The sequence below is a fragment of the Aulostomus chinensis genome, chromosome 9, assembly GCF_037954235.1.
Source record: "Aulostomus chinensis isolate RoL2024-O1b breed Wild chromosome 9, RoL_Achi_v1.0, whole genome shotgun sequence".
NCBI classification, from domain to species: domain Eukaryota; kingdom Metazoa; phylum Chordata; class Actinopteri; order Syngnathiformes; family Aulostomidae; genus Aulostomus; species Aulostomus chinensis.
This window is the reverse complement of record NC_141328.1, coordinates 21,668,971-21,696,030: the sequence shown is the minus strand read 5'-3', so window position 1 is coordinate 21,696,030 and position 27,060 is coordinate 21,668,971. Positions and strand designations below refer to the sequence as shown.

General features: G+C 43.8%; 2 protein-coding genes across 6 annotated transcripts in view; one reads left to right on the top strand and one right to left on the bottom strand.

The window, feature by feature from the left end:
- Positions 1–19,294, top strand: part of celsr3 (cadherin, EGF LAG seven-pass G-type receptor 3) — a 94,761-nt gene extending 75,467 nt beyond the window's left edge. For 2 of the 4 annotated variants that reach the window (XM_086214254.1, XM_086214253.1), the window contains exons 23-38: positions 2,124–2,312; positions 2,392–2,578; positions 2,851–3,018; positions 3,459–3,585; positions 4,525–4,731; positions 6,896–7,070; positions 7,902–8,014; positions 8,882–8,961; positions 11,239–11,365; positions 11,476–11,595; positions 13,442–13,539; positions 14,008–14,099; positions 14,231–14,404; positions 15,813–16,007; positions 17,506–18,571; positions 18,940–19,294. In XM_086214254.1, coding sequence (XP_086070380.1) covers positions 2,124–2,312; positions 2,392–2,578; positions 2,851–3,018; positions 3,459–3,585; positions 4,525–4,731; positions 6,896–7,070; positions 7,902–8,014; positions 8,882–8,961; positions 11,239–11,365; positions 11,476–11,595; positions 13,442–13,539; positions 14,008–14,099; positions 14,231–14,404; positions 15,813–16,007; positions 17,506–18,571; positions 18,940–18,967 — 3,146 coding nt within the window. In that variant the 3' untranslated portion in view covers positions 18,968–19,294. The remainder of the gene's footprint in view (positions 1–2,123; positions 2,313–2,391; positions 2,579–2,850; positions 3,019–3,458; positions 3,586–4,524; positions 4,732–6,895; positions 7,071–7,901; positions 8,015–8,881; positions 8,962–11,238; positions 11,366–11,475; positions 11,596–13,441; positions 13,540–14,007; positions 14,100–14,230; positions 14,405–15,812; positions 16,008–17,505; positions 18,572–18,939) is intronic. The other 2 variants (XM_086214252.1, XM_086214251.1) reach the window with 2 other exon arrangements.
- Positions 19,295–22,949: 3,655 nt separating this feature from the next.
- Positions 22,950–26,995, bottom strand: fsbp (fibrinogen silencer binding protein). 2 transcript variants are annotated; one of them, XM_086214264.1, is made up of 4 exons: positions 26,777–26,995; positions 25,158–25,210; positions 24,858–25,026; positions 22,950–24,500 (listed from the first exon to the last, which is right to left on the bottom strand). In XM_086214264.1, the coding sequence occupies exons 1-4, from the start codon at positions 26,940–26,942 to the stop codon at positions 24,136–24,138; spliced, it is 753 nt and encodes a 250-aa protein (XP_086070390.1). In that variant the 5' UTR covers positions 26,943–26,995; the 3' UTR covers positions 22,950–24,135. The 2 variants fall into 2 exon arrangements, with proteins under 2 accessions (XP_086070390.1, XP_086070389.1); XM_086214263.1 differs by having other exon boundaries at positions 26,681–26,994.
- Between the last annotated feature and the right edge of the window lie 65 nt (positions 26,996–27,060).

Sequence of the window (27,060 nt, the reverse complement as noted above, 5' to 3'; positions counted from 1 at the left end):
GAAATAAGACTATAATAAAATCTTAATCTTTACAAATGATTTGGAACGCTTTTCTCATAATACTGTAATTCGCTGCCATGAAATCAGTGACAATGACTCAATGTAAAGTGGGAGATGAACAGCACTAATGCAAATGATGATGGCACATTCTGAGAGCTGGCAGCAGCACAGAGGGATGGATTTCACACACCCACACACAAACACACATACACACGCACACGGGAAGTAATGCTTCCAGCGCATGCAAATGCACAAAAATCCTAAACCGCCATGGAACTGGAACATACCACATTTAGATTTACAGAGGCCAGAACTCACACATCCATACAAACACAAACACACACACGCACGCACACAGACACACACACACACACACACATACACAGATGGCTGCACAACTAGGCTCATAAAACTGTAAAATTTTATACATTTTTAGCATTTACCTTAAAAGTAATTTTGATTTTGATTCCTCTTTCAGAAGAAGAGAAGCACACACACGGACACTTCATTTCTGCCATCATGTCACGTTTTTATGCTCCTTTCCCGTATTTTCTCCCCATAGCGATGTTAAAACCACCGGTAATCAATCTGCACCACATACAACATCAAGAGATGTTGGAACAGCTCCGGCAGCAGCAGCTCAAGCGGCGATGACCACTCATTTCACACTCTGTTACTGTGTAATGCTCTTAGCTACACACACAGAATTTTTCTTCAAACTCCTAAAACTCACCAATTGACTGAATGTTGCCTCACCAGCTTATACGTGAGTTTGGTAAGATGGCTGAAAGCACGGTCTGAAGATCTGAAGAAAATATCACTTTGTACGTCTTTGCTGCGTCTCTAATCTTTAACTGTATTTGCTGCATCTTTGAAAAACATCCAAAAAAAAAAAAATACTCTTCTCTGATTTTACTGACAGCCTGATGCAGACGCGGCAAATCAAATTATCAGCAGCTGTTCAAGAAGGGGGAAGGAAATATACAGCCGAAGATGTATTTCACACTCCTACACACAAACACAGACGGCTAAAGCGCTCAGCCAAATGGGACGGGATGAATGACACTGGGATGGAGACATGTCCATCTGTTCAGCTTCCAATCTTTTTCCATTTCTTCCTTTTTTTTTTTGTATTTGACAAATAAACCATTTGTTTTTCCAACACGATCATTTTAAACTTTTCAAACTTTTTCTACCTCACATACCCGCAGGAATAAATGTATTTGTACTTTTATACTTGTGATTGTCATTTCACTTTATAACCCTTAAGTTGTCAGAAAGAGAAGATTTACCCAAAGTTTGCTCACTCACACTGTTCATTATTATAATGCGCGCACACACACACACACAGACACACACCCTGGTGTCAAACAATTGTGTTACACCGAGTGATTTTTCTCCTCTCTGTGTATTGAGTGCTGTTCCACTTCTGTTTGCTGGGTCAAGTGTTCACTCATTATTGAACACTCCACATTGACTATTCACTTTCTCGTCGACACCTCATTTTCTGTAATAGAACGGCCGCTCCTGTGTGTGTTCATGGATTTTATATTGTCTCTTCACACTCCCAAGTCCACAGAGAATAAATTGTCGCACTGTTCTCGCCAACTTAGTTTCCCCCTCACATCTTATTGAAAAAGGGAAATCAGAGCTGTATAATTGAGTAAAGAGAAGACGTACCTGCTGCCTCCACCCAAATAACGCAAATGACGTGGCGCATGACGTGTGTAGATGCCGTTGTTGTGTTCAGCCGCACAGAAATAATGCTGCTGAATCAGCACACGCCAGGATTTAAGAGGATACTTGAGATTGTTTTTTTCTTTTTGGCTTATTATCCCTGACGTAATTGAGCATAACCCCTGGGGATACACATCCATGTAGCAACAACAGATCATTAGCGCATTATTTCTATTGTGTAGTGGAATAATCGATGAGCATCCACACAGCAGTTTACTTTGTGTGCTGTAATTGAGTTAAACCTTCACTCAGAGTAGTGACCGGCTGATTTGCAATCACTTCAAACTCGTCAAGCAATTAAACTGATGAGCCGAATGTAAAAAAACATTTCAAATGCAAAACCTGGTTGGCTGAGGTGGAGGTTCTTTTCCCTGTGTCCTCTTCAGTCATGAACTTGGATCGCGTGGAGAACCACACCCACGTGCGTCGGCGTTTCCCTCGTTACCATACCACCCTGTTTCGTGGTCAAGCCTTGTGGGATCCCTACACCCACGTGATACTGCCCCCTGCTGCCCTGGTGCCACAACGACAGCAGCAACACAACTGGAAGGAGAAGGAGCGGGCCGAGAAAGAACGTGAGAACGCAAATCAAAGGGAAGGTGAGAATGTCTTGGTGGCTCTGAGAATATACTGACCCGGACTGTCTCTTTTCAGACTCGGTGTCCCTGAACACTGCTCCGGCCACCGTCAGTATCTCAGCCAATCAGACGGGGGAGTACACTGCAGCCAGACGCACCATCTCAATGCCTGAGCCGCCCATTACCATCGTCATTTTGCTGATCTATCGCAGTCTGGGCGCCGCCCTCCCTCCAAAGTACCACACAGACCGACGGGGAGTGAGGTGAGAGACTGTGTCACTCAGACCAGGACGTGATTCCAGCAACCACTAGACCTTTATCAAGAAATACAAATCTGGATTTTTTTCAGTTTTTAACAGTCTATTGATTCGAAAAGCATTCTCTGAATGCCTTGACTCAATCAAACCTGATCATTGTGTGTGAAGGCCGAGTCCATGGCAGAGCTCTTGTACTGAAACACATTAGAGCAACTGTGCATAATGAAGTGGCTGTGAGTGTATGTGACGCTGCACTCCTCCGTCTCCTCTGGCCTCAGGCTCCCCAGACACCCAGTAATGAACTCTCCCGTGGTCAGTATCTCCGTCTACAACAACCAGACGTTTGTGGGCGGACACTTGGACCAGCCCATCCTGCTGGAGTTCAAATTACTGGAGACGTCCAACCGCAGCAAGCCGCTGTGTGTGCAGTGGAACCACAGCAGTCAGTGAGTACAGAGGGGGCAACACACACACACACACACACACACACACAGAGGAAGAGCAAATACTTAACCCCAGTACTTGATTTAAATTATAAATATTCCTGGTCAAACATTACTCCACTTCAGGTGAAAGTATTTAAGTCAAATTTTTACTAAAGGTGATTTATTCAGTTTTCTTTTTAGAAATCGTACTTATGAATGCTTATTTCTCAAGCAAGTATTCCAGTACTTGAACTAAAAATCGGACTGAAATGCTTTCTCTTGTTTTTTACCGTATTTATACACTGACTCAAGTACTCCAATGCAGAGTTGTAATCAAAGAGCATAAATGTAGGTCTCTAGTGTTATGAGACAAAGCCTTTTCTTCAAGTGCCCTTTTAGTCTGTCGTCTTTTCAAATCACGAGCTCTGCCTCTCTCTCTGCCCCCCCCCCCCCACTCGCAGGCATGAAGTGGGCGGGTGCTGGACGGTGCGGGACTGCATGGTGGTCTACAGGAACACCTCTCATGTCCGCTGTCAGTGTCAACGACTGGGCACCTTCGGGGTGCTGATGGACAGCTCACAGAGAGAGGTTAGTGATCGCGCTCCGCTTTTCCTTCCTCTCGCCGTTATGATGTCTCAGCTGGTAATTGCTGTGTTTAGTCCACGTAAAGGTTGGAAAAAAGTTAAATCCTGACTGACACCCAAAGGAAGCTTTGTTACAGCTGTCAAAGATTTTCAAGGTTTAACACAAACCCCCCATACCTATCGCACCCCAGCATACTAAGTGATGATGCACCAGATCTTGAGACAGGAATCCTTTAGTTCCCTCTGAAGGGATATATAGAGTGGAGCGTCTCCGATCATGTGAGATTTTTTGCTCATAAAATTCTTTTGTCGTCCATTATGAATGCTGGAAGCCCTCCGAACGTGTTCAGGCAGCGATGAATCCATTTCATACATTTAAGACTTTACTATTTTGCCTTGTCTGGTTGATTCATTGGGATAATTTTGATTTTTTTTTTTTTTTTACATTTTTCATGTCTGCTTTCTTTAACGCTGCCTGAAACACTTTGATACCACAGGCTTAGGGAATTACATTTACTCGAGTTAGTTTAAATACAGAGATCTTTTTGCCTGTCTTAACTTTTTTTTTGAAGCCTTTAGCAATTTGCAGAAACCAGACACTGTTTGAATTATTCATTTTGATGTCTCTGCTCATCTCTCCTTCCTCATCTATGTTTGCATTGAATTTCTATTTTTTGTTTTTTTTTGCACATTCATTTGAAGGTTCAAAGGCAAAAAAAAAGGTAGCATTTCCAGTGATTTGTGGCGTCAGCAGGCTTGTGACATCAGCAGCATCACTAAGCCTGCTGAAATTGACTGATAAACTACATTTTTGGCTTGTGGTCGGTTAAGAGGTAGCCCAGTGTTTCTGTTTCGAAATGATACTTCGCCCAAAAAAGTGTATTTTACTCACAAATAGGTGTGTTGAGCTCACAAAGGCTTCTGTGTGTCTCTCCCTGAGCAGCAGTTGGAGGGCGACCTGGAGACGCTGGCCCTGGTCACATATTCTGCTCTGTGTGTCTCCATGCTGGCTCTGCTCCTCACTGTCCTGGTGCTCTCCTGCCTGCGAGGACTCAAGTCCAACACTCGAAGCATCCATTCCAACACAGCGGCGGCCATGTTTTTATCAGAGCTGGTGTTTCTACTGGGTGTCAATCAGACCGAACAACAGGTAGATACAGCTCTATAATTCTGTTCCTTCCATTTTTCTTCAGTGACAGCATTTAAGAATATTTAAATTCATGTCACAGTCCTGTTCTTTTTAGCCTTGTTGAAAAGAGTGGAAGTGGGAAATAATGGCCTCAACTTCCTGAAGTGAGTTCACTTTTTCATAGTGAGAGCAAGAGCAATTATTAGTATTTATTTCTGTTTCCACACACTTAGACTGTACAGCTCTCCCTCCTGCCACCTTTGTTCAACTCTACATTACTGATTTCCCTCGTCTTTCTCTCTCTCTTTCTCTGCCTCGTATCACAAGTGTGTATAAAGAGCAGGCTCATTATGAGAGTGCTGCACATATGTGCTCGCTCAGCATGAAATCACATTAATTAAGCTATAAACCCCATCTATACACACAAACACCCCCCCCCCCCCACACACACACACACACACGTAAAGACACACACACACACAGCTGACTGTACAGCTCCTACAGTGTGACTGGTTACCTCTAGATGAACACTATGCTCTCTAATTCAAGTGCATCATGCTTGGACGAGCATGTTAGGTTATTTCGGTCTTTCTGCCTGTGTGTGTGTGTGTGTGTGTGTGTGTGTGTGTGTGTGTGTGTGTGTGTGTGTGTGTGTGTGTGTGTGTGTGTGTGTGTGTGTGTGTGTGTGTGTGTGTGTCTGCACGCGCGTGTATGAGAAATCCACCGTATGGATGGATTCTTACCAAGGCTCTTTTTAGTTTCTGTGTAGTACAAGTTAACCTTTCTTACCGACAGTGCATTCACATGTTACATTTCTTTTATTTTGTTCTTATAATTTTTTAGGCAAATTACAATTTTATTTTAGCTTTCTAGAATAATTTATGTACAGACTGATGGTACTTACAAGTTTATAGTGTGTGTACTGTACTTCGCTCCAAGAGTGTGTAGTTTGTTGCGTTTTCGTATTTAATTTCAAGGGAACTTGAGCTGCAGCAGAGCAGCACACCTACAATGTTGGAGAACATTCCAGACTTGGATTCCTCAGGGGAACCAAGGCTTATAAACACTCATTCAAAGTATTTAGTCAGCAGTAATACTGATTGACAAGAATGAAAGCGAAAGCAAATCTGATTTCAGCCACAGCAAGACTGAACACCCGACGCTGTATTTACCTCTTCTGCTGTTTATAGTCGATAAGAACGCAAATAACTAAGAATGAAGTCCAGATTTCTGTCAGTTTTCATTTTGTTTGACTTTAAAATATCTTTGGCAGTTACCCACAACCATCCTTTTTGAAATCTCTCCGTGTTTTAAAGTTGTTTCCCGTTAAGATTCAGTTCTTGACTTCAGTCAGACAGCACACTTCTCTCAGCAGACAGTGACTGGCACTTGGAGATATCTGCATGCTGTAATTCAGTGGCCACTTCATTTTGAATGGCATCCTTCTTATCCGGCCTAACAAACAGGCTCCTGAGTTCAAATCAACAACTCCAGACGTGATTGAATGCAGCCAAAGGGTAATTTATTGGAGAGATGAAAATGCTAATATTCAATCTAATTCATGGTAAATGTCAGGATTATGGTTAAAAGAGCTGCAGTTAGACCACAGAAGGGACTTTAAATTCTGCAGTTTTGGGAACGATAATGACAAATCCGAAGTTTGCATCAATGCATCGATGTTTTTTAAGACAAACAGAAATAATCATCCATGAACATTAGGCATTCTTTTACCAGTGCTGTTGTACCCTTAATCGCAGCTAAGAAAGCCCTCGTGGGTGTTATTATTTTAATTCAGCACATTAGCAACTGCAATTTACATTCGTATCAGTTAGTTCCTGCCATAGCTGGGGGTATTTTCAAAAGTGTTGTTGTAAACTCTGTTCATTATTCTCATTGTAATTATATCACGGATGCTTGTCAAGAGTCACTTGGCAAGACATCTGCCCTCCAACTGTCAGAAAAGGATGATTATACACACCATCTTCACTTCTCTGCTCCCTTGAAGTCCTCCTTCCCCTCCATTCTGTCTTCTCTTTTTTAATCCTTCCTCCTCCAAACCTTAATCCAACTATCTTGCTTTCCCTCTGCTGTCTCGATCCTCTTCTTCCTCATCCTTTGCCCTTTTACTTTTCTGTCGCACCCGATCACTGTCTCTCTCTCTCTCTCTCTCTTCATTCTTGTCCAGTTTCTGTGTACGGTCGTCGCCATCTTGCTTCATTACTTCTTCATGTCCACGTTCGCCTGGATGTTTGTGGAGGGACTTCATATCTACCGCATGCAGACTGAGCAACGCAACATCAACTTTGGAGCGATGAGGTTCTATTACGCCATCGGCTGGGGAGTTCCCGCCATAATCACTGGTAAGACCCATCCACACACTGTTAGATTTCTGCTATGTCCAAGTACAGGCAATGAAAACACACCCTTGCCATTTTTCAACACCGATGCCAACACACTGTCGTATATGTGCACACCGTGTCTGGTTGTGTAGATAAGTTGTCTCACTGACACTCATTAAAAAAGGTGTCAGCGATGTTGTAATCTGGAGATAGTAAAGTGAACACACACATATGCCTACAGAAAAGCAATTTCTTTCACTAACACACACACTAAGCAAGTAATATCTCTCTCCCTCTTTTACAGACCCACAGACATTTGCATTTTCCATCTGTCAGCTCTGTTTCTGTCACACACACACACACACACACACACACACACACACTGCATTTCTCTGCAGTCAAATTTAAAGTTTTCTTTACATCCATGACTGACAAAACCTTGACAGCCTTGTCCGTACAAGGACAAGTAGGAAATAAAGATTTCACATTTCATAGGTCTCCTAGCAACCATGTCTGGTACTAACATGGTCCAAAAACTGGTTGTGCACAATAAAAAGCAAGTATTATGTGCAACTATTTATGATTATAAAGGTACTGTTTCCTGTCTTAAGGACAAATAACTATCTTTCTAAAACAGATACCTGGAGGCTGTAGTAGTTAAAGTGTCCATCAGGAATATTTGGCAGCACATCAGATCCTGTTGTTCTTCAAAACACTGAATTGAAGCAGCTTTGATGCAAAGTATTGTTAATCAGAACCGGAACAGATAGGTTTTACATGAAAGACTAATTAAGGGTGTCTAGTGTGTAAAAAAAATGGATGAGTTGATGTGATTGTCTATCTTTACTGCAGGCCTGGCCGTGGGCTTGGACCCAGAAGGTTACGGAAACCCAGATTTCTGCTGGATTTCCATCTACGACAAGCTCATTTGGAGCTTCGCCGGTCCCATTGGCATCGTCATACTGGTACGCGCCCCCTTCTCTCTCTGATACAGTTAATTTTGGACCACTGTTGACGATTCTGTGTGCTTTTTTTCAAAGACACTGTATTGTTTGACATTTTCTGCCATATGCCACATTTGCTTTTTGCCAAAAAAAGACAAAAATCAATTGTTCTTGTAGGTTACGAGGGGTGGAGAGCATTATACAACTGTCCCTTTTCTGGAAAGAACTGTTGACAGCAAAGAGAACTCAAACTGCCATTGTTATGTATTCCTTCATGTCATCCTTCGAGTCTTTTTAATTCCACAATTGCAATGAGAATCAATCGTTCAATGAGCTAAAAACATCTATTATCTCTGTACGCTGTAGTTTAGAGTTATGGAAGTCATCATTAATGCTCGCTTCAGGTATGTTTTGCCTTTTTAATTCACATAATAGAAGCCGGAGAGACCTTGGTCAAACAGTGACTTATATGCATAAAAGCGGTAACTTTGAAAGTCTTTATGTAACAAACTAATAGCCTACCAGGAGCTTAATTCTGATGGTAAACCTCTGCTAATTAATACACTTCAATGTGAGCTTTGATGAGGACTGAATGAAAGAGGAAATTAAGCAGAGAAATGATGTAAGATGGAGGAAAGACATAGAGAAACTCATTGTTCCTGTCTACTGGGTGGAAATAGGCATAAAATTGCCTTGCATATATTTGGTTAATATCTAAACATCACACCATGAAGGATGAGTGTTTCGAGTTTATTGCTTTTTTATAATATAGCGTCTAGCCCGGTGTTAGCTTGCACAGTCAGCGATGCTAACACAACCTTGTCGGCTAGCCGCTCAAGTTACATCCAGATATTTTTATGCATAATGTATCATTCTCCTTCTCTCCAGATGGATGGAGGGATCTTCATGATTGTAGCCAAGATGTCCTGCAACCCCTCTCAGAAAGAGACCAAGAAGCTCCCTGTCATGTGCGTACAAACCCACACCTTAAACGAGCTAGTTTACTAATGAAGGGGCGAATTGAGAGGCTAGATGGGCAGCAGTATTTTTCACAAATGGTGTATTTTTCTTCTCACAATTAGGTTTTTGGAGCTCACGAAGATGTTTTCACTGTTGCATTGTTTCTTGAAAGAGCCAGCCACGTATATTTAGCTTGAGGCTAATGACGCCATGAACTACAAACGACAGCAAAACTGTTCCAAGTGTTTACATATTGCAAAATCTCTCAAGGGCATCATCCAATGTAATCCACATCTTCTTAATCTAGCTATAAACTCAGTAATTCACAAACATACCATAACAGTTGCCGTAAACTGTGCCGTTGTTTGTAGCCAGTCCTTGTTAGCTTCAAGCTAAATATGTATGGCTGGCTCTTTCTGCATTCTAGGGTCACGACAAAGTGATGCGGGAGGGTAACAATGTATGGCTTTAAGAAATGGTGTTCCCCATCAAAGAACGACCATGTCAATACAGCATGACACCCATGAGTCACGCTGTTGATGCATCAGGCATGTTAGAAGCATCTTACACAAACAAGGCATGAACGAAACTGATACGTGGTCTGTGTCCACATATATATTTATTGCAAAAGAGCTCTGTCTGGCTGACATAAGAGGGCTGACTGAATAGCATGACCTCATGTAGACTAAAGGTGTGGAAAATAATCAATATTAATCGATGCATAGATGTGCATATGCGCGATGCAAGTGCATCGGCTCATTCACTGGGTATGATGCAATTGATGGGTGAAATCTAGATTCATCTCGATGCGTTGGTGGGTATCGGTAAAATCTGATGCAAGCGCCGTTTTCTTCATGTTAAACTTCACCCCATCTGCTGTTCCCCAGGAGCTATGAATGCACCATCATTATTTTGCGTATTGTATTGAATACGGATGGAAGCCGTGAGGCACAAACAATACACTACTAGTAAAACAGCATGGACGTTCGCGCGAACAGCAGCGAGGAAGCTTCTATATTTAATGCACCCGCAACGTTTAAATCATATGTTTGGAAACACTACGGATTCGCAAAGAAAGACGGAAAGCTCGACAAAACGTCCGTCATTCGCAAAGAATGCCGCGTTTGGAAGCCATACAACGGCAGCACGACAAACATGCAGACCCACTTAAGAAGAGTACACCACATCACCGACAAGTCTACCGCCACCTCCCCGCTTCCCCGTCTAGTTCCTCGCCGGACACCGGAGAAACATTGATTGCACTGTTGAAAAAGTCACTTTAGGTTACTCATTGAGTGTTTTGTTGTTGCTGTGTACTGTACTTTTTACAGCAGTAATTATTGTTCAATTGTTTTTCTCTTTTATTGTTGCAGAACTCACTCAAATCACTGATTCTCAGTGGCCAGTTAGAAAGTCAACTCTAGCAGTTTGGCAGACAGTGTTATGGCCATTGAATGGTTTATTTGCACCATGTTAGGCCGTGCATTAGTTGTTTGATAATGTGTACTGTAATATGACCCGACTAGGACAGAGCACTTGTGTGATGTAGGTTTGGGATTGGAATCCTTTAGGATTTTATTGATTCAGATTCCTTAACAGTTGCAGGTCTGTCTAATCCGTGTAACTGTACAAAACGGAACCCAAAGGACACTTATGGGTTCATTTGGTTCTATTTGTAGACTCAGAATTATGATGGCCCTTGAAATTTAAAAGTTAGAGAACCACTGCTATTGTGATTGCATAGACGATGTGAAAGTGTGAGGAAAGTTGTTGCTGTTTTAAGATGGCAAAAAGAATTTGCATGAAGTGGTGCATTGTAAAAAAGACAAACAGCACTTTTGTTGAATTTACTGCCAAGTGCCCATAAGGAATAAAGCCAAATCCTTTTTGTCGTACCATACTGAATTCCATTTTTTTTTTAGGGCCTGAGCCAGAGGGTACTTCATTTAATTTCTTTTTTTTTCTTTGCTTATTTGCATCATGTTGAATCGCATCATATCGCAACAAATTGCATCATATCGTATCGCATTGATTTGAACTAAATGATTATTGCATCGTATCGCATTGTGAAGAGGGTAAATCGTATCGCATCGTATCGGCAGAAAATTATAATCGTTAAAAGTATCGTATCGCTGGCAGTGCATCGAGATGTGTATCGAATCGTCCTCGGTGCTGAGATTCACACCCCTAATGTGGACACAGTTTCTGTGGTATAGCTGCCAGGGAATATGTTAGATTACACATCGATCCTGTTGAATCCACATTTCTGCTTTATCTCCCTCCAGTGCAACAATCCGCAACGCCTTCCTGCTGCTGCTGGTGGCCACCTCCACCTGGCTCTGTGGCCTCATGGCTGTCAACAACAGCATCCTGGCTTTCTACTATATATTCAACGTCCTCTGCCTTGTACAGGTATGAACTGAGTGTTTGTTCTGTAAGTGGTGCAGAATACAGAGCTCTGATAAGACTTACCAGTCAGTTCATTTTACTGCGACTGAATGTCAGTTTACTCTTCTCTCCAGGGTCTGTCGGTGATGCTGGTTTTCACTGTGTTCAACTCGGAGGTGAAGGAGGCCTGGCGAGTTGCCTGTTTGGGTAAGAAGAGCCCTGGAGAAGACCCGCCAAGACCACCACAGAACACGGTGAGTTACACACACCTCTACCAGTAACAGAGACTCAGTATTACATTATTTATTAGCCCTGAAGCTAACTTCTCCGTTAGCTCAGTTAGCCCTGCTGAATATCACACACAGGAAATAATTCTTCTTCACCACTCTAAAGCAGCTGCCTATACAGGAAGTTGTGCTGTGCTTCTACTACTGTAACCTCAGGAGTAACATTAGATAGATGGAGCTACAGTAGCAAACTCTTCTAGGTTGGAGGGGAACTGTTCGACAACTTCTACAAGTAATCTCATTAAGTCCTGTTGGGAGGGAGCAACGCTGCCTATCCTAATGTCTGTACTGAGGGGTTCTTCATTGATTGGACTCTATTAGCTGTTGTCATCCTTCATCGCGTGAGCCCTCAAGAGGAAATCAAATTTGGGTGACTGGCAGTGTTCTCCGGTTCACTTCACCTTGTGTGATCGTTTAAGTTTAGGTTGCTAATCAGACAAGGAGATGGATTCAGACTAACCATCCTGAGGACATTCATATCTGCCACAGCTCAACAAACCTGCTTTGTATATGATATAAAACTAAAGATTAAAAGGATCGTAATCATTAACATGGGCTATAATCTTATAATGGGATTTTTGCAGGATGAATATGAGTCGGATATGAGGCTGTAAATTTTATCCTGGATGCACGTTGTCAGTGTGTCCCATTACTAGACAGCACAAAACCCTCCTGCCTCCAGTCTTCCTTCCATCCATCCATCCATCCATCCATCCATCCATCCATCCATCCATCCATCCATCTCTCCTGTCCTCCTTCTCTGCTCTCCTTCTGCCTTCAGGCTTTGTGACTGACCCAGATAAAACAATATAGCCACTAGTGTGTGTCTCTGTGTGTAAAACCCTGTCCTGCCTTCACTTCTTTCCGTGGCTGCCTCTATCTTGCGTGTGTGCTTATTTGTTCATAGCTGACTGCACCCTGACCACTGGTTTCTTCAGCCCATCTTTTAAAATTTGTGTGTGCGTGTGTGAGAGTGTGTGTGTGTGTGCGTGCGTGTGCATGTGTGTGTGCATGTCAGTGTGTGTATGTGCATGTGTGCGCATATTGACAGTTCCCTTTAAATCCACTTTTCTATCTCGTGAACTCCATATGTGTCTTTGACGTGTTCGCTTGAGTCATGTATGTTTAGCACGCGCGTTACTGTAGTTGCAGTTCATTCCACCCTTTTAAACCCCATTTCCTCCGCAGCTCTTCCTATCCATCAGCGAGTCATCGTGTCCAGAATGACTATACCTTCCAATCCTATTATTAGAAACACAAACATGATGCAGTTTTAACCCCTGATGGAACGTAGAGTTTGCATCTGTGAGCATCCTTGAGTGGCGGCTCTGACTCATACACTCATACTGTATGATTTATGATGGCAGCGGCGCAATACAGTATAGAAAGCTGATGTCCTATTTCCACTTCAGCTTCTGCTCCACTTGCTTAGCTTCTTTCTGAATGATCTTGTTCACATACTATAAAAGCTCAGTGTGTCTCAGGAAGGTGTGTGTGACAGCAGTTGTAATTTCGGGATAATGTGGTGTATGTGTTGTGCTTCAAGCAGAAATTAGCCCAAAAGCGTTATTTTTCTTTTCAAGTATTCACATATAGAGTCAGAGGCATGTTTCAGCACTGCCTCACCTCTTTGCGATGAGCAAAACTGTCCAGAACTCTGTTACCAAATATAAATACAAACATTATTTGGATGATGTTGATCTCATTTGTGATTGTTTTGTGTGTGTGTGTGTGTGTGTGTGTGTGTGTGTGTGTGTGTGTGTGTGTGTGTGTGTGTGTGTGTGTGTGTGTGCACATGCGCACACGGATGTAGGCACAAAACCCCTATCACAATGCATCCCTGTTGGAGCAGAGTGGGCTCCACCGCATCACCCTGGGAACCTCTACCATCTCCTCCGTCAGCTCTGCCAGGTATTGATGCACGCAAGTACACACACACACACACACACACACAGATAATATTTCAGGCATTTTATCAAAAACGCATGCTAATTAGATGTTGAATGAAGATGTTCAACCATGCTAACTTACGTCATGCTAACTCACACTATTTCTCCCGCATACAAATAATGAGGCAACCCTTCCATCATTCTGTTGTTCAGCAGGAACATGTTAGTGTGTGCTGTCGGGTTTGGAAGGATGTTGCTTGAGGGAGGAAACCACTTGACTGATAACAAGCCTGTTGTGTGTTTAGTGGGTCAGTGGGGTAAAGATTAAGAAGATTGGCTTCAACAATGTTCTGTTCTGTATGTAGAGCAACACTAATGCTCCCGCAGTGGGGCTGTTTCTTTAAAGCGTGTGTGTGTGTGTGTGTGTGTGTGTGTGTGTGTGTGAGTGTGTGTGTGTGTGTATTCATTCATTCTTTTCTTTATCTATCAGAGAAAATCTTTTAGCTCGTCAGACTCTGGAACAAAACATCGGTCACACTGGAGCAACAGACCTGGATGTTGCCATGTTCCACAGAGATGGAGGTAAATACGCAAACAGATGCACAAGCTCACTCACACACACACACACACACACACACACACACACACACACACACACACACACATCAAACAACAACCCTATGAGAGTCATCCTGGTTCCTCTCTGCTCCTAGGTGAGGACTCAGACTCAGACTCAGATCTCTCCATGGAGGAGGAGCGTAGTCTCTCCATCCCATCATCTGAGAGCGAAGACAACGTCCGTCTCCGGGGCCGCATCCAGCGGCGCTTCAAACGCTCCAATCACGGCGAGCGTCTGCTCACTGAGCCCACCCACAATGGTACCAAAGGTAGCTGACCACCATTCTGATGTTGTAATCCCGTATCCTTGCACTTGTTCTCTCCTACATTTTAAGGCATTTCCTCTTCTAGTGTAGCAGCTAAAGCTGTCTGGGTCTGGCTGATGATTGAACCATTTACAGTGAGTTATGGAACGGTTCCATCAGTTTGATAAAGAGTGACTGAGAACAGCGCAGAAGGAGTGTTCTTATAAAACATGTTGACTGATCACATCTTCAAAAAAGATGAAATAGGATTTTAAGAGTGACATTTGCTCTCTTGTGGGGTAGCAGTAGCTGGTAGCTCTGGTCCACATGAACTCACTGCAGTGCAAAGGTCAGCCAGAAGCAAATCATGTGCAAGATTTTATTATCTGGAAGTTTATCCCCTAAAACACTGACTGAGATCAAAACAGGTGGGAGGCTGGACATGGAGCAAACACATCGGGAGTCTCCTGTTTTTAACTCTGTTCAACACACTGTCACCATAAAAAAACACCCACATTATGTATTTATAAGAGAGAAAACTTAAGTGAGGACAAATGAGATTCAGAAAAAAATCTAAATACAGTTAAAATACAGTAAAGTAACACTGAAACTAGCAGAAAATCTCCCTAAGGATTATTTCCCTGTGATAGAGAAAGAAAAGCACACAAACAAGAAGAAATGTCAGGATTAAATGTTAAATAATTAATCAATACCCTTTTACTTGATGATACGTGTGAACGGCATGCATAATTAAAGACCTAATGTACTTCAAAGTGTGTGATGTATGTGTCACATGTGTGAAATGCTTTGCCGTGAGAAAAGGGCAGACCTGAGCAAAATCTATATTCTTAGTCTAAAATGCTGTGTGGATCACATGACCTCTATTCAGAGTAAGTGAGGCTGTCAGAAGGGATCCACATTGCCAATCAATTCATCAATACGTTCGAACCGCAGCCGCACCACTGAGGGATGAGGGCGTCGATTGAAAGGTCACTTCCGGTTTAAGGAGACGTGCTATCGGTTGGTTTAGTTGAGTCGTTGAATGAGCCGTGACAGAAGAGCACAGCAGGAATGTAGGTGACAGTAATTGGCTTTTATGAGCCTTTTCTTGTTTTAGGTCAAATGTCAGAGCTGATTGAATGAGCTAAAATGAGGGAATAGATGTGTATTTGTAGCAGTTTATTCAAGGATAGATCGGACAGCACCTGAAATGTTCATCTGCGGTGTTTGGTACGCAAATCACATACTTAATTATAAACAATTCATCTTTCCTCCTCATAACTTGGAATCATTTCTACCATGTGACACTTCATTTATCCCGGCTGACATTTGAATCGAGCACATATGAGGTTGTCTGCTGACTCCTGCTGTTTTCCTGAATTGTAACTGAGCTTCATAAGTAGAACCTTTCCGTTCTGGTTGTGTGTGACAGATCTGGATGGAAACGACCTTCTGTCTTACTGGCCAGCTTTGGAGGAGTGTGACACACACACCCTTCAAAAGTGGGGCTCGGAGCGCCCCCTAGGGGCCGATTACAGCAAGGATGCTGCCAATAACAACCAGCCTGATGCGGCGCTGACTAGTGGGGATGAGAGCGGCCTCACCCAGCCGCACAGGCACCGCAAGGGTGAGGAGGAGTGTTTCTTGTCTTTGTTTCTATTCTTCTGAGAGCTTTTGGTTTTGCATCTCTGGATGTCAGTGTCTACAATACATATCATTTCCTCATCATATTGTTCAGCAAAAACCCACAAACATCTTGTCTGACTGCTGCAGTCCCAGTCAAAAGGGCTAAATGGGCCATTTCGCCAGCAGGAAGTTGGAGGTGATGTCAGCTTGCTGACTCAGCAATGCCTCACTCAAAGCACGGCTCATTGCCTCATTAACTGAGACATTTCTCCTCTGTTTATCATCTCTTAAACATCTTAACTAGCGGTCCTTTCTCATTTGAGGAAGTGGAGAATTTACCAATCATTTATCTTTTCAGATTTTTGAGTTTCAATTGGGTTTGTTTATCAGCTGCAGTCACAAGAGCCGGAGGGAATTCTTTGCACCCTAGAAGGGCACTCGCAGATCCCAGAGCTCCAGAAAGTTTTGGAAAGGTCCCTCTTCTGAGTAAAGAGCGTTCTCCCAACAATAACAAACAGGCAACAAGGCCGCCTCCAGAAAATCTGCTCTACCTCTTCTGTCCGAATCCAAAATAAAACAGCAAACAACCTCATCACCCACATAAAGAAAACGATGTGATCAAAAATTTCAACTCAGTTTTGGAATTGCTACCTTTATTCATCGAACCAGAAGGCAAAAACTACCTACATGACAAAACGCACGTGTACAAAAGGAAGCAGTGTTATTTGACATCGCAAGTACCTGTGCTACTCAGTGCTTCCTACAATAACAAGAGACTTATTAAGGTTCACAGTCGTCTTATCGTCTTTCACCAGAAACGCTGCCATGATGAGTAACATCAAGCTGTTTAAAAACTTCCCTCTGTCCTAGTGTGATAATCTGAATCACGCTCGTTTTTTTTTTTTTTTTTCACTTTAAATATGTTTCCATGTAAGATTTCCAAAGAAAACATTCTGGATCTCGCCAAAGATGTAGTGGCTTGGCGGTTAACTTACTGCTGTGAAAATTCAAACCTCCTTGGCTAAATTAAAAGTTTTGTTGACACTTCTATACTTCAATTTACCCTGAATACCATAAACTCAGCGCACGTACATGCAGGTACAGAAGCTCCCAGCGCGAGAGTGAGAAATGCAGGCAGAGGCGCATTCATGGAGCCTGAGAGAACGGCTGACATTTTCACTCCAGCAATGTTCAGTATGTTTGGATTCACGTCTCGGTGTGACGTCCCCCCTGGACTTCCAGATTACTCAGACCCAAGATGATGATTCATTAAATGTTAACAATGCATGTAGAATGGCCCAGAAATGTCATTAGTTTTTTCAAAACATTTCTTTCCTGCTCTTATGTTTTGTGCTACATCCTCTTTCTCCTCCCCCCTTCATCACTCATGAATTCTTTGTCCTTCTGCACTTTCTACTCTCGTTTCTCCCCACACCTCCCTCCCTCCCTCCTACCCTCTGTCTCATGTTGTTGTTATTTTTTTTGTTGTCTCCTTCCAGGCATCTTGAAGAACCGTCTTGGCTGTCCCCCAGCTCTTCAGGGTCTTTCAACAGTTGGCCGTGTCCCCAGTGAGCTAAACTGGTATCGCACCTCTACTCTGGGTCACCGAGGTGTTCCTGCGGCCTCGTATGGTCGCATGTACTCTGCCACAGCCGGCGCTGGCGGAGGTACGGGCTCCCTCTCACAGCCGGGGTCACGCTACTCCTCCAGGGAGCACCTGGACTCACTGGCTCGGAGGCAGCTGTCCAGGGATCCTCTAGGAAGGCAGACAGTGGGGGGGTCGAGGGACCGGCTAGACTGCCGGGGTTCCAGGGACAACCTGGACCTATTACCCAGGAGAAGAGAGATGGGGCTCGGGCAGGGAGCAGGGTTTGCTGGACTGGGGCTGGATCACCAGCGCTTCTCTTCATCCAGGGAGAACCTGGCAGGATCCAGGGACAGACTGGAAAACCACCACGGGGGCAGCGTCCACGCATCCAGGGAGGACTTGAGCGGAAGTGGGGGAGCTGCTGGCGGGTTCATGGAGGGAAACCTTAGCGGGTCCAGGTCGCAGCTTAACACACTAACCCGCCGGCAGGCCTCATCCCGAGAGCACCTGGGGGGGGCGCTGATGAGTAGCAGGTCAAGAGAGCAGCTGGAGACCAATGGGGTGGGAGCCCAGGCCCAACCGTGTCGGGAGTGGCTGCGCACTCTTCCTCCTCGCCAGCCCGCACACCCTGACCAGCCTCCCTCCTCCTCCCCTCCTCCTCCCATCTCAGAGGAGCCCCAGCAGGAGCAGCTCCCTCCTTCGGCTCACGTAAGAGGACGACTGGACTCCGCCCCTCCATGTAGGTACCCTGGACAGACTGTCCCACAGGTCACAGGTTCAAACCCTCTTGGTAGACAACCGTCCAGTGAACACCTGGATATTCTGTCCTCCATCCTGGCATCCTTCAGTTCCTCTGTCCTCACTCCTCCCCCCACTGCCTCCAACCCTGGTCCAAATGGCTCGGCCCAGGGACCCTCCCCCTCCCCGCCCCAGTCTGCAACATCCCACAGCATATGTGAAGTCTCCCCCGACTCTGAGTAAGTCCTTCATTGTCCTTCTTCCTGCTCCTCACTTTCTACTAACTTATCATCTTGTTCTTTTACTTTCTTGAAGATGACTTCCTCTCACTCAGCAGCTCTGCGGGGATGGCGTCCTTTTTTCCAGTCTTTCTTTCACCTCTATTATTTTTTGTTTTACTGCCGTCTGTTGTTCAGACTTTTTCTCATCTCCCTCGCTTCCACTCTCTGCTTTCCAGCTACGTTTGTTTTTGTCGTCCCTTGTGTTTTCTGTCTCCTTCCTCTGTCTGTGTCCTCCCATCGCCATGTAGCTCCTCTTATTTTCAGCGGCAAATAGTGGAGTTGTCGTATAAATTAATGGCTGACTCATGTCCTCTTTCTCACCTCAGAGCCAACAGAAGTGAAGGACAGTCTTGATGACAGCCTCCCTTTATGCATTCTGACAGTGCTTGGCGCACAATGGACAAGTTCAAAGGTCACGGATGGTCCTGAGGACTAAAAAACAAACATGGGACAGAGGAGACAGAGATGAGAAGAAAGTAAGACAGCCCATAAAAGAGGATGCTAGTGGGCAGGTTATGCTGTATAAATTCAGCTTCTCAAGTCCCTCCGCCCACGAAGAATCTTTGATGACTCAACCATCTCGAAAACTCCTCACACACACACACACACACTCACACACACACACTCACACTGATCCTGACGTGATCCATCCGAGACTGTAAATACAAAAAAACATTTTTTTATACATTTTGTATCTTTTTCATTGGAGATGAAGAAGAAATGATTTTTCTTTTTTTTATTGCTCGTGTCCCGTGTGAGGTTGTGAGTGAGGTGGTGTGATTGCAGTCTTGTACCATTCTGAGGGTGAGACCCCCCCCCCCCCCCCACAAGGAAAACAAACAAAAAAAATCCCCAAATTTCTCTCCCTCAGAAACAATTACACACACACACACACACACACAAACACACACACACACACAGTTTGTGTACAGCGACAGGGTGGCCGGCAATAGTATCTGATGAGATTATTGAGACCGTGTTGAAGGGAAAATATCCAAATATCCAAAAGATTGTAAATAGAGGAAGGGATTATTCTTAGAGATTTGCTGATTGTGCAGAGCAACAAGAGCCACAGGTGTGTGACCTCTGCAGGGGCGGGCGGGATTGTGCTGTATCTCGATCTGAATGTGACCTCATCATCTGTGTATCTTTGTGCCTGGTGCTGTCTGAAGCAGACCATCTCAATCGATGGATATCACAAGACCATATCTTCAAGGGTTCTGGAGGCCTGGTGGGCGGACGTAGATATCTGTCTGTCTCGCTCCCTCTGTGAGGCTACAACTGCTTGAACAAAAAAAAAACAAAACAAAAAAAAAACGCCCTCAAGGTATTTTGCACTTTGATGCATCACAACTCAACCTGCCTCAAGAGACGCCACAGGAGCGAGCCGAGCCTCCCCGGCAGCATCCAGGAGATGGATTTATAAGAGCTTCTCAGAGCAGAACTTCTGTGCAACTCCAAGCCAAAGGATCCAAAATCAGTATGACGCGTTGATGTCCTCCGGTGTTCTGTGATGAAAATGTGCAGGGTCTGAGATGTTACGTATGTTTTATTCCTGCTTTTGATTTGTTTGTTGATGGGTTTTTTTTTGTATGACTGTGCCATGGAAACAAGTCTAAAATATGACTTTGTTTTGTTTTTTTTTGCTTTGTTTTTTGGTTTTTATAAACGATGGCGTAGATCTGACCTTTTTTTTGGCTGCTCGAGTGTATTTTGATTTGGTCTGTTGATGGAGAGCAGAAGAAAGACAACATGGCCTTGTTCAGATTGTCAGACCAAACCACGTTTTTATGCAAATCCAGTTTGTATCCAGATTGATTGAAGACAGTCTGGACAGCAGCATGAAATGATTCTGTTCAGATTTCAAACAGACGCGTCTTTGAATGCTGAAATACTCTCCAACTGTCTTTTTCTTTTGCGTCACTCGCATCCGTTTGACACTGGCCGCATCGTTTGATGATGTCTGGACACAACAAATCTGTTCTTATTGCTCACACGCAACAGTGTGGACAGGAAACTGATCTGATTTGAGTAACGCTTTACAATAACAGTACATGAATAACCGTTAGTTGATGCTTTGTTAACCCCTAACAATGCTTACCAATGTTTACCTTTTGGTAGGGTTCAGTGGTTTAAAATGTTCCAGGAAGCTTTGTTAGGCTGGTCCGGACGAAACATATCCCACTCAGAAGCTCAATAATTCATGAAGGGGAGCTTCGGGGATTTTGTTACACAATAAATCCATAATCATATTCAGTCACCTTTTTTTTTTTTTTGAAGTGTTAACAAATCAGATCAACCTGCAGTCTGAGCGAGGCCTGTGAGTTGAGAGGTAGCAGAAATATCCACCTAGAATCTCGCTTGAATGAGTCAGCTCACGTCTGCTGCGCAGAAATCCCACGGTACACTTCTTTTCTTTTTAAAGCGCCAGACTGAACACATTCGCTGGGAACTTGCTTCAGAGTTTCACACGGAGAGACCCGCAAGCTCGCTCTCACTCCTGACTTCACTCAGGAGCTGTCGCCAGGGAGGCTTTTTTTGTTGTTGTTGTCGTACCAGTACGAGCTCTCCTGCAAGATCCGGCGTCGTGTCTGCTGCTGAGGTACCAGTTGTGGTTTCCAGACGCCGTCGGCAGCTGGAGTTCAGGCTTTTAAGGTAACAACCACACTGGTGTACAGAGAGAAGGCAGACGGGTGGTTTGCACTGGTTCCACTGGTGGTTTACTGATTTGTGTGACTGAAAGAATGGTGTGGGGTCACAAAAGCGCGCGTGTTGCCTCTTCATCCACTAGCAGAAGGAACGCAGACCGGTACCTGATAGGTGTTACATTCATGTTTTGCCATCTCGTTTTTGTCACTACAGCAAACAGAGGAAGGGAATATAAGGAAAATTAAGAAATCCCAGTGTTAAGATCAGTAAAAGGACCAGAAAAGAGAAGCTTTTAAACATTTGCATACAAGCTCACTGAATAGTTTTTCTTTTCTTGAGCTGGTCTTGGTGGTAAAATCTGAATAAACCTGACACTTCTCATGTCAGTCCTCTCTCCAAACATAGTCAACATGGCATAACTCAAACGTTTATGCCCCCCAATGGAACCTCCTTTCTCCCGCTTATAAAGGGCTGAGGCCAGTGAGCTGACAGGAGGACGAGTCTGAGGTGAGCCGAGGATGCAAACACTGGGGGGGGGGCGGTGAGAGTGTGTCTTTGTTAGTTTGATTATGGTATGCCTTCTTTCTCACTGTCAGCAAGGGGAGTGGTGGAATAGAACCAGCTGTTCCCCTGTTACCACGGAAACAAGAGTACTGTTGGACAATAAAGATAAAAACAAGACTTATTCCTACAAGGCGGCTTGAAATCTTTTGTGTGTGTGTGTGAGAGAGAGAGAGAGAGAGGGGGAGAGAAAGTGAGTGTACACGAGGTATTCCGCTGCATATTCATGAGAACAGACATTTTCAGCTGAAGAAAATGGAGCCGATGAAGCACAATGACAGCCGGACATGTCCTTCTGGAAGTTTCTCTGACTGGTTCCGACCCTCCCGAGTGTTCTGTCACATTCCGACGTGTCCGAGATGTTGAGCTGCCACCTTGAGGCCCCCAGCTGAGGACAGAAGCGCCGAGCTGCGACAGAGCACCACTGTGGTCTTTGAAAAAATGTCAGGCTCAAACCTGCGGGGGCTTCAAAAACGAGCAATTTTTTTGATTTTTTTCATGGTGTGACTGCAGGTGAGTGACGGATGGTTTCAGGCGGCGTTAAGACCAGAAGAATGTTAATTTTGCGCTCTATTGTTTACTTTTTAGTTTTGTAGCAGTAGTTTAAATAAATTTATTCAAAGGTGTTTTCTTGATGCTCAAGGTCCTACACTAAATCAAATTAAAAAACAACAACAAAACCCGAAAGGACATCAGAACAATAAGACATGCTTTAAAAAGTGAACCAAATGACAACATTTGAGATTTGGTCAAAAAATAATGCAGTTGATGCAACTAAAAATGATACTTGATCATTTTTTAGCGTATATATATATATTTTAGCGTGCGTATATATGTGTGTGTGTGTGTGTGTCAGCGCAAGTGTGGCTACAGTAATGGATACTGTATTTCTGTAGGTCACAAGTTAACACCTCCCTCTCCTTCACACACACAGACCCACACACAAGCACCGAAACACACGACTCTGATCTCAAAACACCTACACTTACTTAAGTTCTATCTATTTAAATGTTGCGCAGCGAGCCATAATACAGCAACAGCGCCCACTAGCGGAAATCCTCATGAATCGCCCCATTACAGGCCAATCAGGAGAAAACGTCTCAAGCTGTTGTACGACAGTAAAAACTTTAATTATGGGGGGAGTCGTCTGGAATTAAGGCCCAATATAACAAAAGAGAATGCAAGATGTTATACAACAATGGCACGAACGGAATATTGTTTTTTAATTAAAATGTGTACAACCCAACTGGTATCAGATTTTAATTTCTGAAAAAGAATACATATCTGGTAGTGAAGAGCAGGACTGAAGCTCATGGAAAGAAAAAACTCGGAAAATGAATTGTTCTAATATTTAAAGGTCTCACTGATGTTACCCAGATACTCTTGGATCAGTTAATTCAGTTGTTTCCCCAGGGGTGCGCTCTTGATCGACTTCTAACAAGGCATTATTCCAAATCATTTATTTCCAGGAATTAAAAAGAAAGACATGGTATTTTTTCCCTGCTTGTTCAAGAACTCGCTTTGTACTTTCACACTAAAACTTTTTCTCATTTTTTTGTCCAGCAAGTTAAAACTGAGCATTTCAACTGTTTGAGAATCCACGACAGCCATAAATAATTCATTAGTGTTTTCCCCACTTTAATAGTTCAGGACATTTACAATACAGACCATGCCAGAGAATTGGAACATACTTTTATATAGAAACAGTTCATTTGAAATAATTGTGATGATAATCTCGCTATGTTGTCATACAGGCCAGCCTTAGGAGAGGCTGCTACTTTAACGTTTAGGTGGGTGAATTTCTTTTAGTGTTTCTACAGTTTTCACGATACTTGACATACTGCCAGCTTAGCCTAACTAGCTTTGGTAAACCATGGAGCCTCCTCCAGGATGAGGAGTCTGTACCAGCCACCAACAGAGACTGACCGACCTCGCTACAACCTCTGTACTTCCTGGTTTTGGGACATATTTAAAAAAAAAAAAAAAAATTAAAACAAGTTGATCATCTGGGATCAGCCAGTTCTATAAGGTGCACAGTCATGACGATGAGTCACAAGTCACTGAGAACTTAGCATACGAAGCTAACGTACGCGATGTTGATGAGGAGGACGTGCCGGGTAGATACAGTACATCTACTCATACATGCTGAAGGAACACAAAAGCCTCTTCATAAATGGTCTCCTTGTGTAGCCAAGGAGCAGCTGATGAGCTAAAGGAGAAGAATCTTAAGTACAAAAGAAATGTATAAAAATAGTTCACTGGCGTACAGATGAGGGAGGGAACGTGCACCAATAAAAAGTCTTAAAATCAGTTCATCCTGTAGGAGCAGAAGTTTTCTCCTCCTCGTCGCTGCTGCTGGACGACGACGGCGGCACGTCCTCCCCCATCCTCTTTAGCTTCGCCTTGTAGTAAGCCTTCTTCATCCTGAAGGCCTTCTCCTTCTGCCGGGCTGCTCTCCTCTTCTCCCTCACCAGCTCCTGCTCCCACGCTAGCACCTTCATCCTGTTCTCCCACTCCAGGATCTTCATCTGTTGCTGCTGCTCGAGTGCATCTGCTCTCTGCTGCTGCTCCAGTCGAGACAGGTCAGCGGCGGCAGCATGATGAGGCGAGCGGCGGCCTGCCTCCTCCATCTCGCTGGCTGGTGAGAGGAGACGCTGGCTGGGGAGTCTGGAGGTGCCTGGAGGGGGTCAGAGGTCAACCGCTCAGTGAGCTGGTCTTTGTGAGTGAAATGTCAAATCGAAACATTCCCGCTGTTCACCCTGCGACGATCGCACACATGAACTCATTTGTACTAGATATCATTTGAGAGAAGAGCTTCATTTTTTTGGTGTTGATGTTGACATTCATTTGAAACATTATTCTAGTGGAGCCACTTTTTCCTAAAACACACCACTGCACATATTATCTATCTTTATCTCACTTTCCTTCCACAGCCAACAGCTGGATGTTTTCTTCCTTTGTCTTACCAGCTTTTGCACAAGTTGGCTTAGCACAGCGAGTGGCAGTGGGTGGGAAGTGGCAGCTGGCAGCTTACCTGCTGCTGCGAAGAAAGCGGCAGGAAATGTGGCATCCTGCAGCTCTGCATTGTGGGAGTTGGAGTTTGTGTTGGGGCTGTGCTGCAGCTCTGACCAGTCGTTCCCAGCTACTTTTTCCAGGGAGTGACGCTGCAGGCAGATGGCCACCTGCTCTTTGCTGTCGTCAGCCTCCAGAGAAGAAGACGAGAAAGGAAACAGTGTCACCTCTGGCGTGAGTGTAGGTTTATGAGTCCATCACCTCACATAAACTGAGCGATGCTTTTCAGGGCAACCACTTTTGTAGCTTGGGTAACATTTACCTGAGTAACACTTCCATTCATCTGACCGTCAGCGCTTATCAACCTCACGCCGCCTGCAGGAGACACAAGCGGACCAACAGGGAAGAGCTGCAGGTGAATGTATTTCAGGAAAATGAGCAGAGTGCGCCATCCTGTGGTGACTGCAGCTACCCCCCCCCCCCCCACACACACACACACACATACTACAGAGGGAAAAACAAGGAGTTGGCTTGCAAATGAACACTGAATGTAACCATTATGGGAGAAGAAACAAGACAGAGCAAAAATAATTATTAATTTGCTCCTTCAGGTGAAAGAAGTTCTAAACCTAAATTAGATCCACACTGAAAGTCAGGAGAATAGAAAATAATATTGATTTATCACAAACTCATTTGTTGTTGTTTGTTTTGCCCAATTGGATTTTGTGAATGATGTCACAGTTTTACAAGAGCTAAACGGTTGCAGTTACATCCTGTGGTGTGAATACTAATGTTAAATCATATTTAGTACATCTGCTTATTTATGCATTGGAGTGGCGTAGGAGAGGCAGCATAGCTAAGAGGTAGAGAGGCCGTCTAGCAACCAACGGGTCGCTGGTTCGATCCCCACTTCTCTGTTCACCAGGTCAAAGTATCCTTGAGCAAGATACTGAAACCCTAACTGCTCCTGAAGGCCCTGCTACAAACTGGTGCCCATCCTGGGTGAACCCCGCCTCTCGCCAAATAAAGCCCCCCCCCCCCCCACACACACACACACACACACATAGACAATGGATGGATGGAGTGGAGTAAAAAAAAAAACAACTTGACAAATTTGTTAATAACTTTGTCTAGGAGAATATATAGGTGTTTTTTTTTTAAAATGCGGTCAGATTCTGTGAGTGTGTGATTACAGCTCTTATACCACTTGCCTCTATTTTCACATGGAACATTTTCCCACATACCTCCATCCAAAGACTTGTTTAAAGTTTCAGTTATGATAAAACCTGTTCAAAAAGGGTCACTGTGATTTCATCATCTTAAGAGACGATGTCACTGATAATAATTGAGGTACCATATGACTAGACACCCTGATATTTCTTGACACAACTGACCTATGATTATATTATAACATATTGATATCATAAGGTTACATCTTAATTTTTCTTTGTAGATAAAAACTTTTTTTTTTTTTTTTTTTTTAGGAAAGCTAACTGCATTAAAATTACCAATTAAAGATATTAGGCTTTTTCTCAGGGTAAGATTAATTGACATAACATTATCGCATAGCTTCCTAAAAATTACATAAAAAATAAACCACGCAATCTAAACTATACAGATATAAAGAGCACAGTGAGGGAAAAGCTTTCGTTTCTGGCTGAAGGACCAGCTGGATGGAGTGTTTTGACTGCCAAGTACACACCCACCTACAACAACTAAACTGCAACGCACGATTAACAATTATGCAACCGGTTAATCCACATATCACATGCACTATGAAATACAGGTGAGAATACTGCGGCATCACCTGTCCTCCTCACCAAAGTTGAAGCTAAGCTAATTTACCTTCCACTAGCTTGCGGACCGCCGCTTTGTGGCCAGCTCCCCCTGCGTGGCTGGTGAGAGCAGCCTCGCCCATGGTTTGAAGTTTAATGGACTTACAACATGCCTTACATCGGGCGAAGTGAATGTCCTGGGTATCTTTCACCAACCACTGCTTATAGATATCTTTCGAGAGCCAGGAGTCCTGAAATTTACACTTCCCAGGCATAGTTAGCCGAGAAGTTAGCTGGACCGCTGCCTCTCCCTCAGCTACCTTCTGATGCATTCCAGGTCACCTCTGAAGGTCCGACATACCAGTGTACCACTGCGCAAACAGGTCGAAATTATCACCATATACAAGTTTTAAAAAAATAAATAGATAAGTACAATACGTTATATTTGAA

What these genes read in the sequence shown, in the direction of transcription:
- fsbp (XM_086214263.1), bottom strand. Translation starts at nt 26,942, where the DNA reads ATGCATCAGAAGGTAGCTGAGGGAGAGGCAGCGGTCCAGCTAACTTCT. An exon ending in GGTCCGCAAGCTAGTGGAAG is followed by an intron (nt 25,211 to 26,680) that starts GTAAATTAGCTT and finishes TGTCTCCTGCAG; the next exon opens with GCGGCGTGAGGTTGATAAGC. An exon ending in CGCTTTCTTCGCAGCAGCAG is followed by an intron (nt 24,501 to 24,857) that starts GTAAGCTGCCAG and finishes GACCCCCTCCAG; the next exon opens with GCACCTCCAGACTCCCCAGC.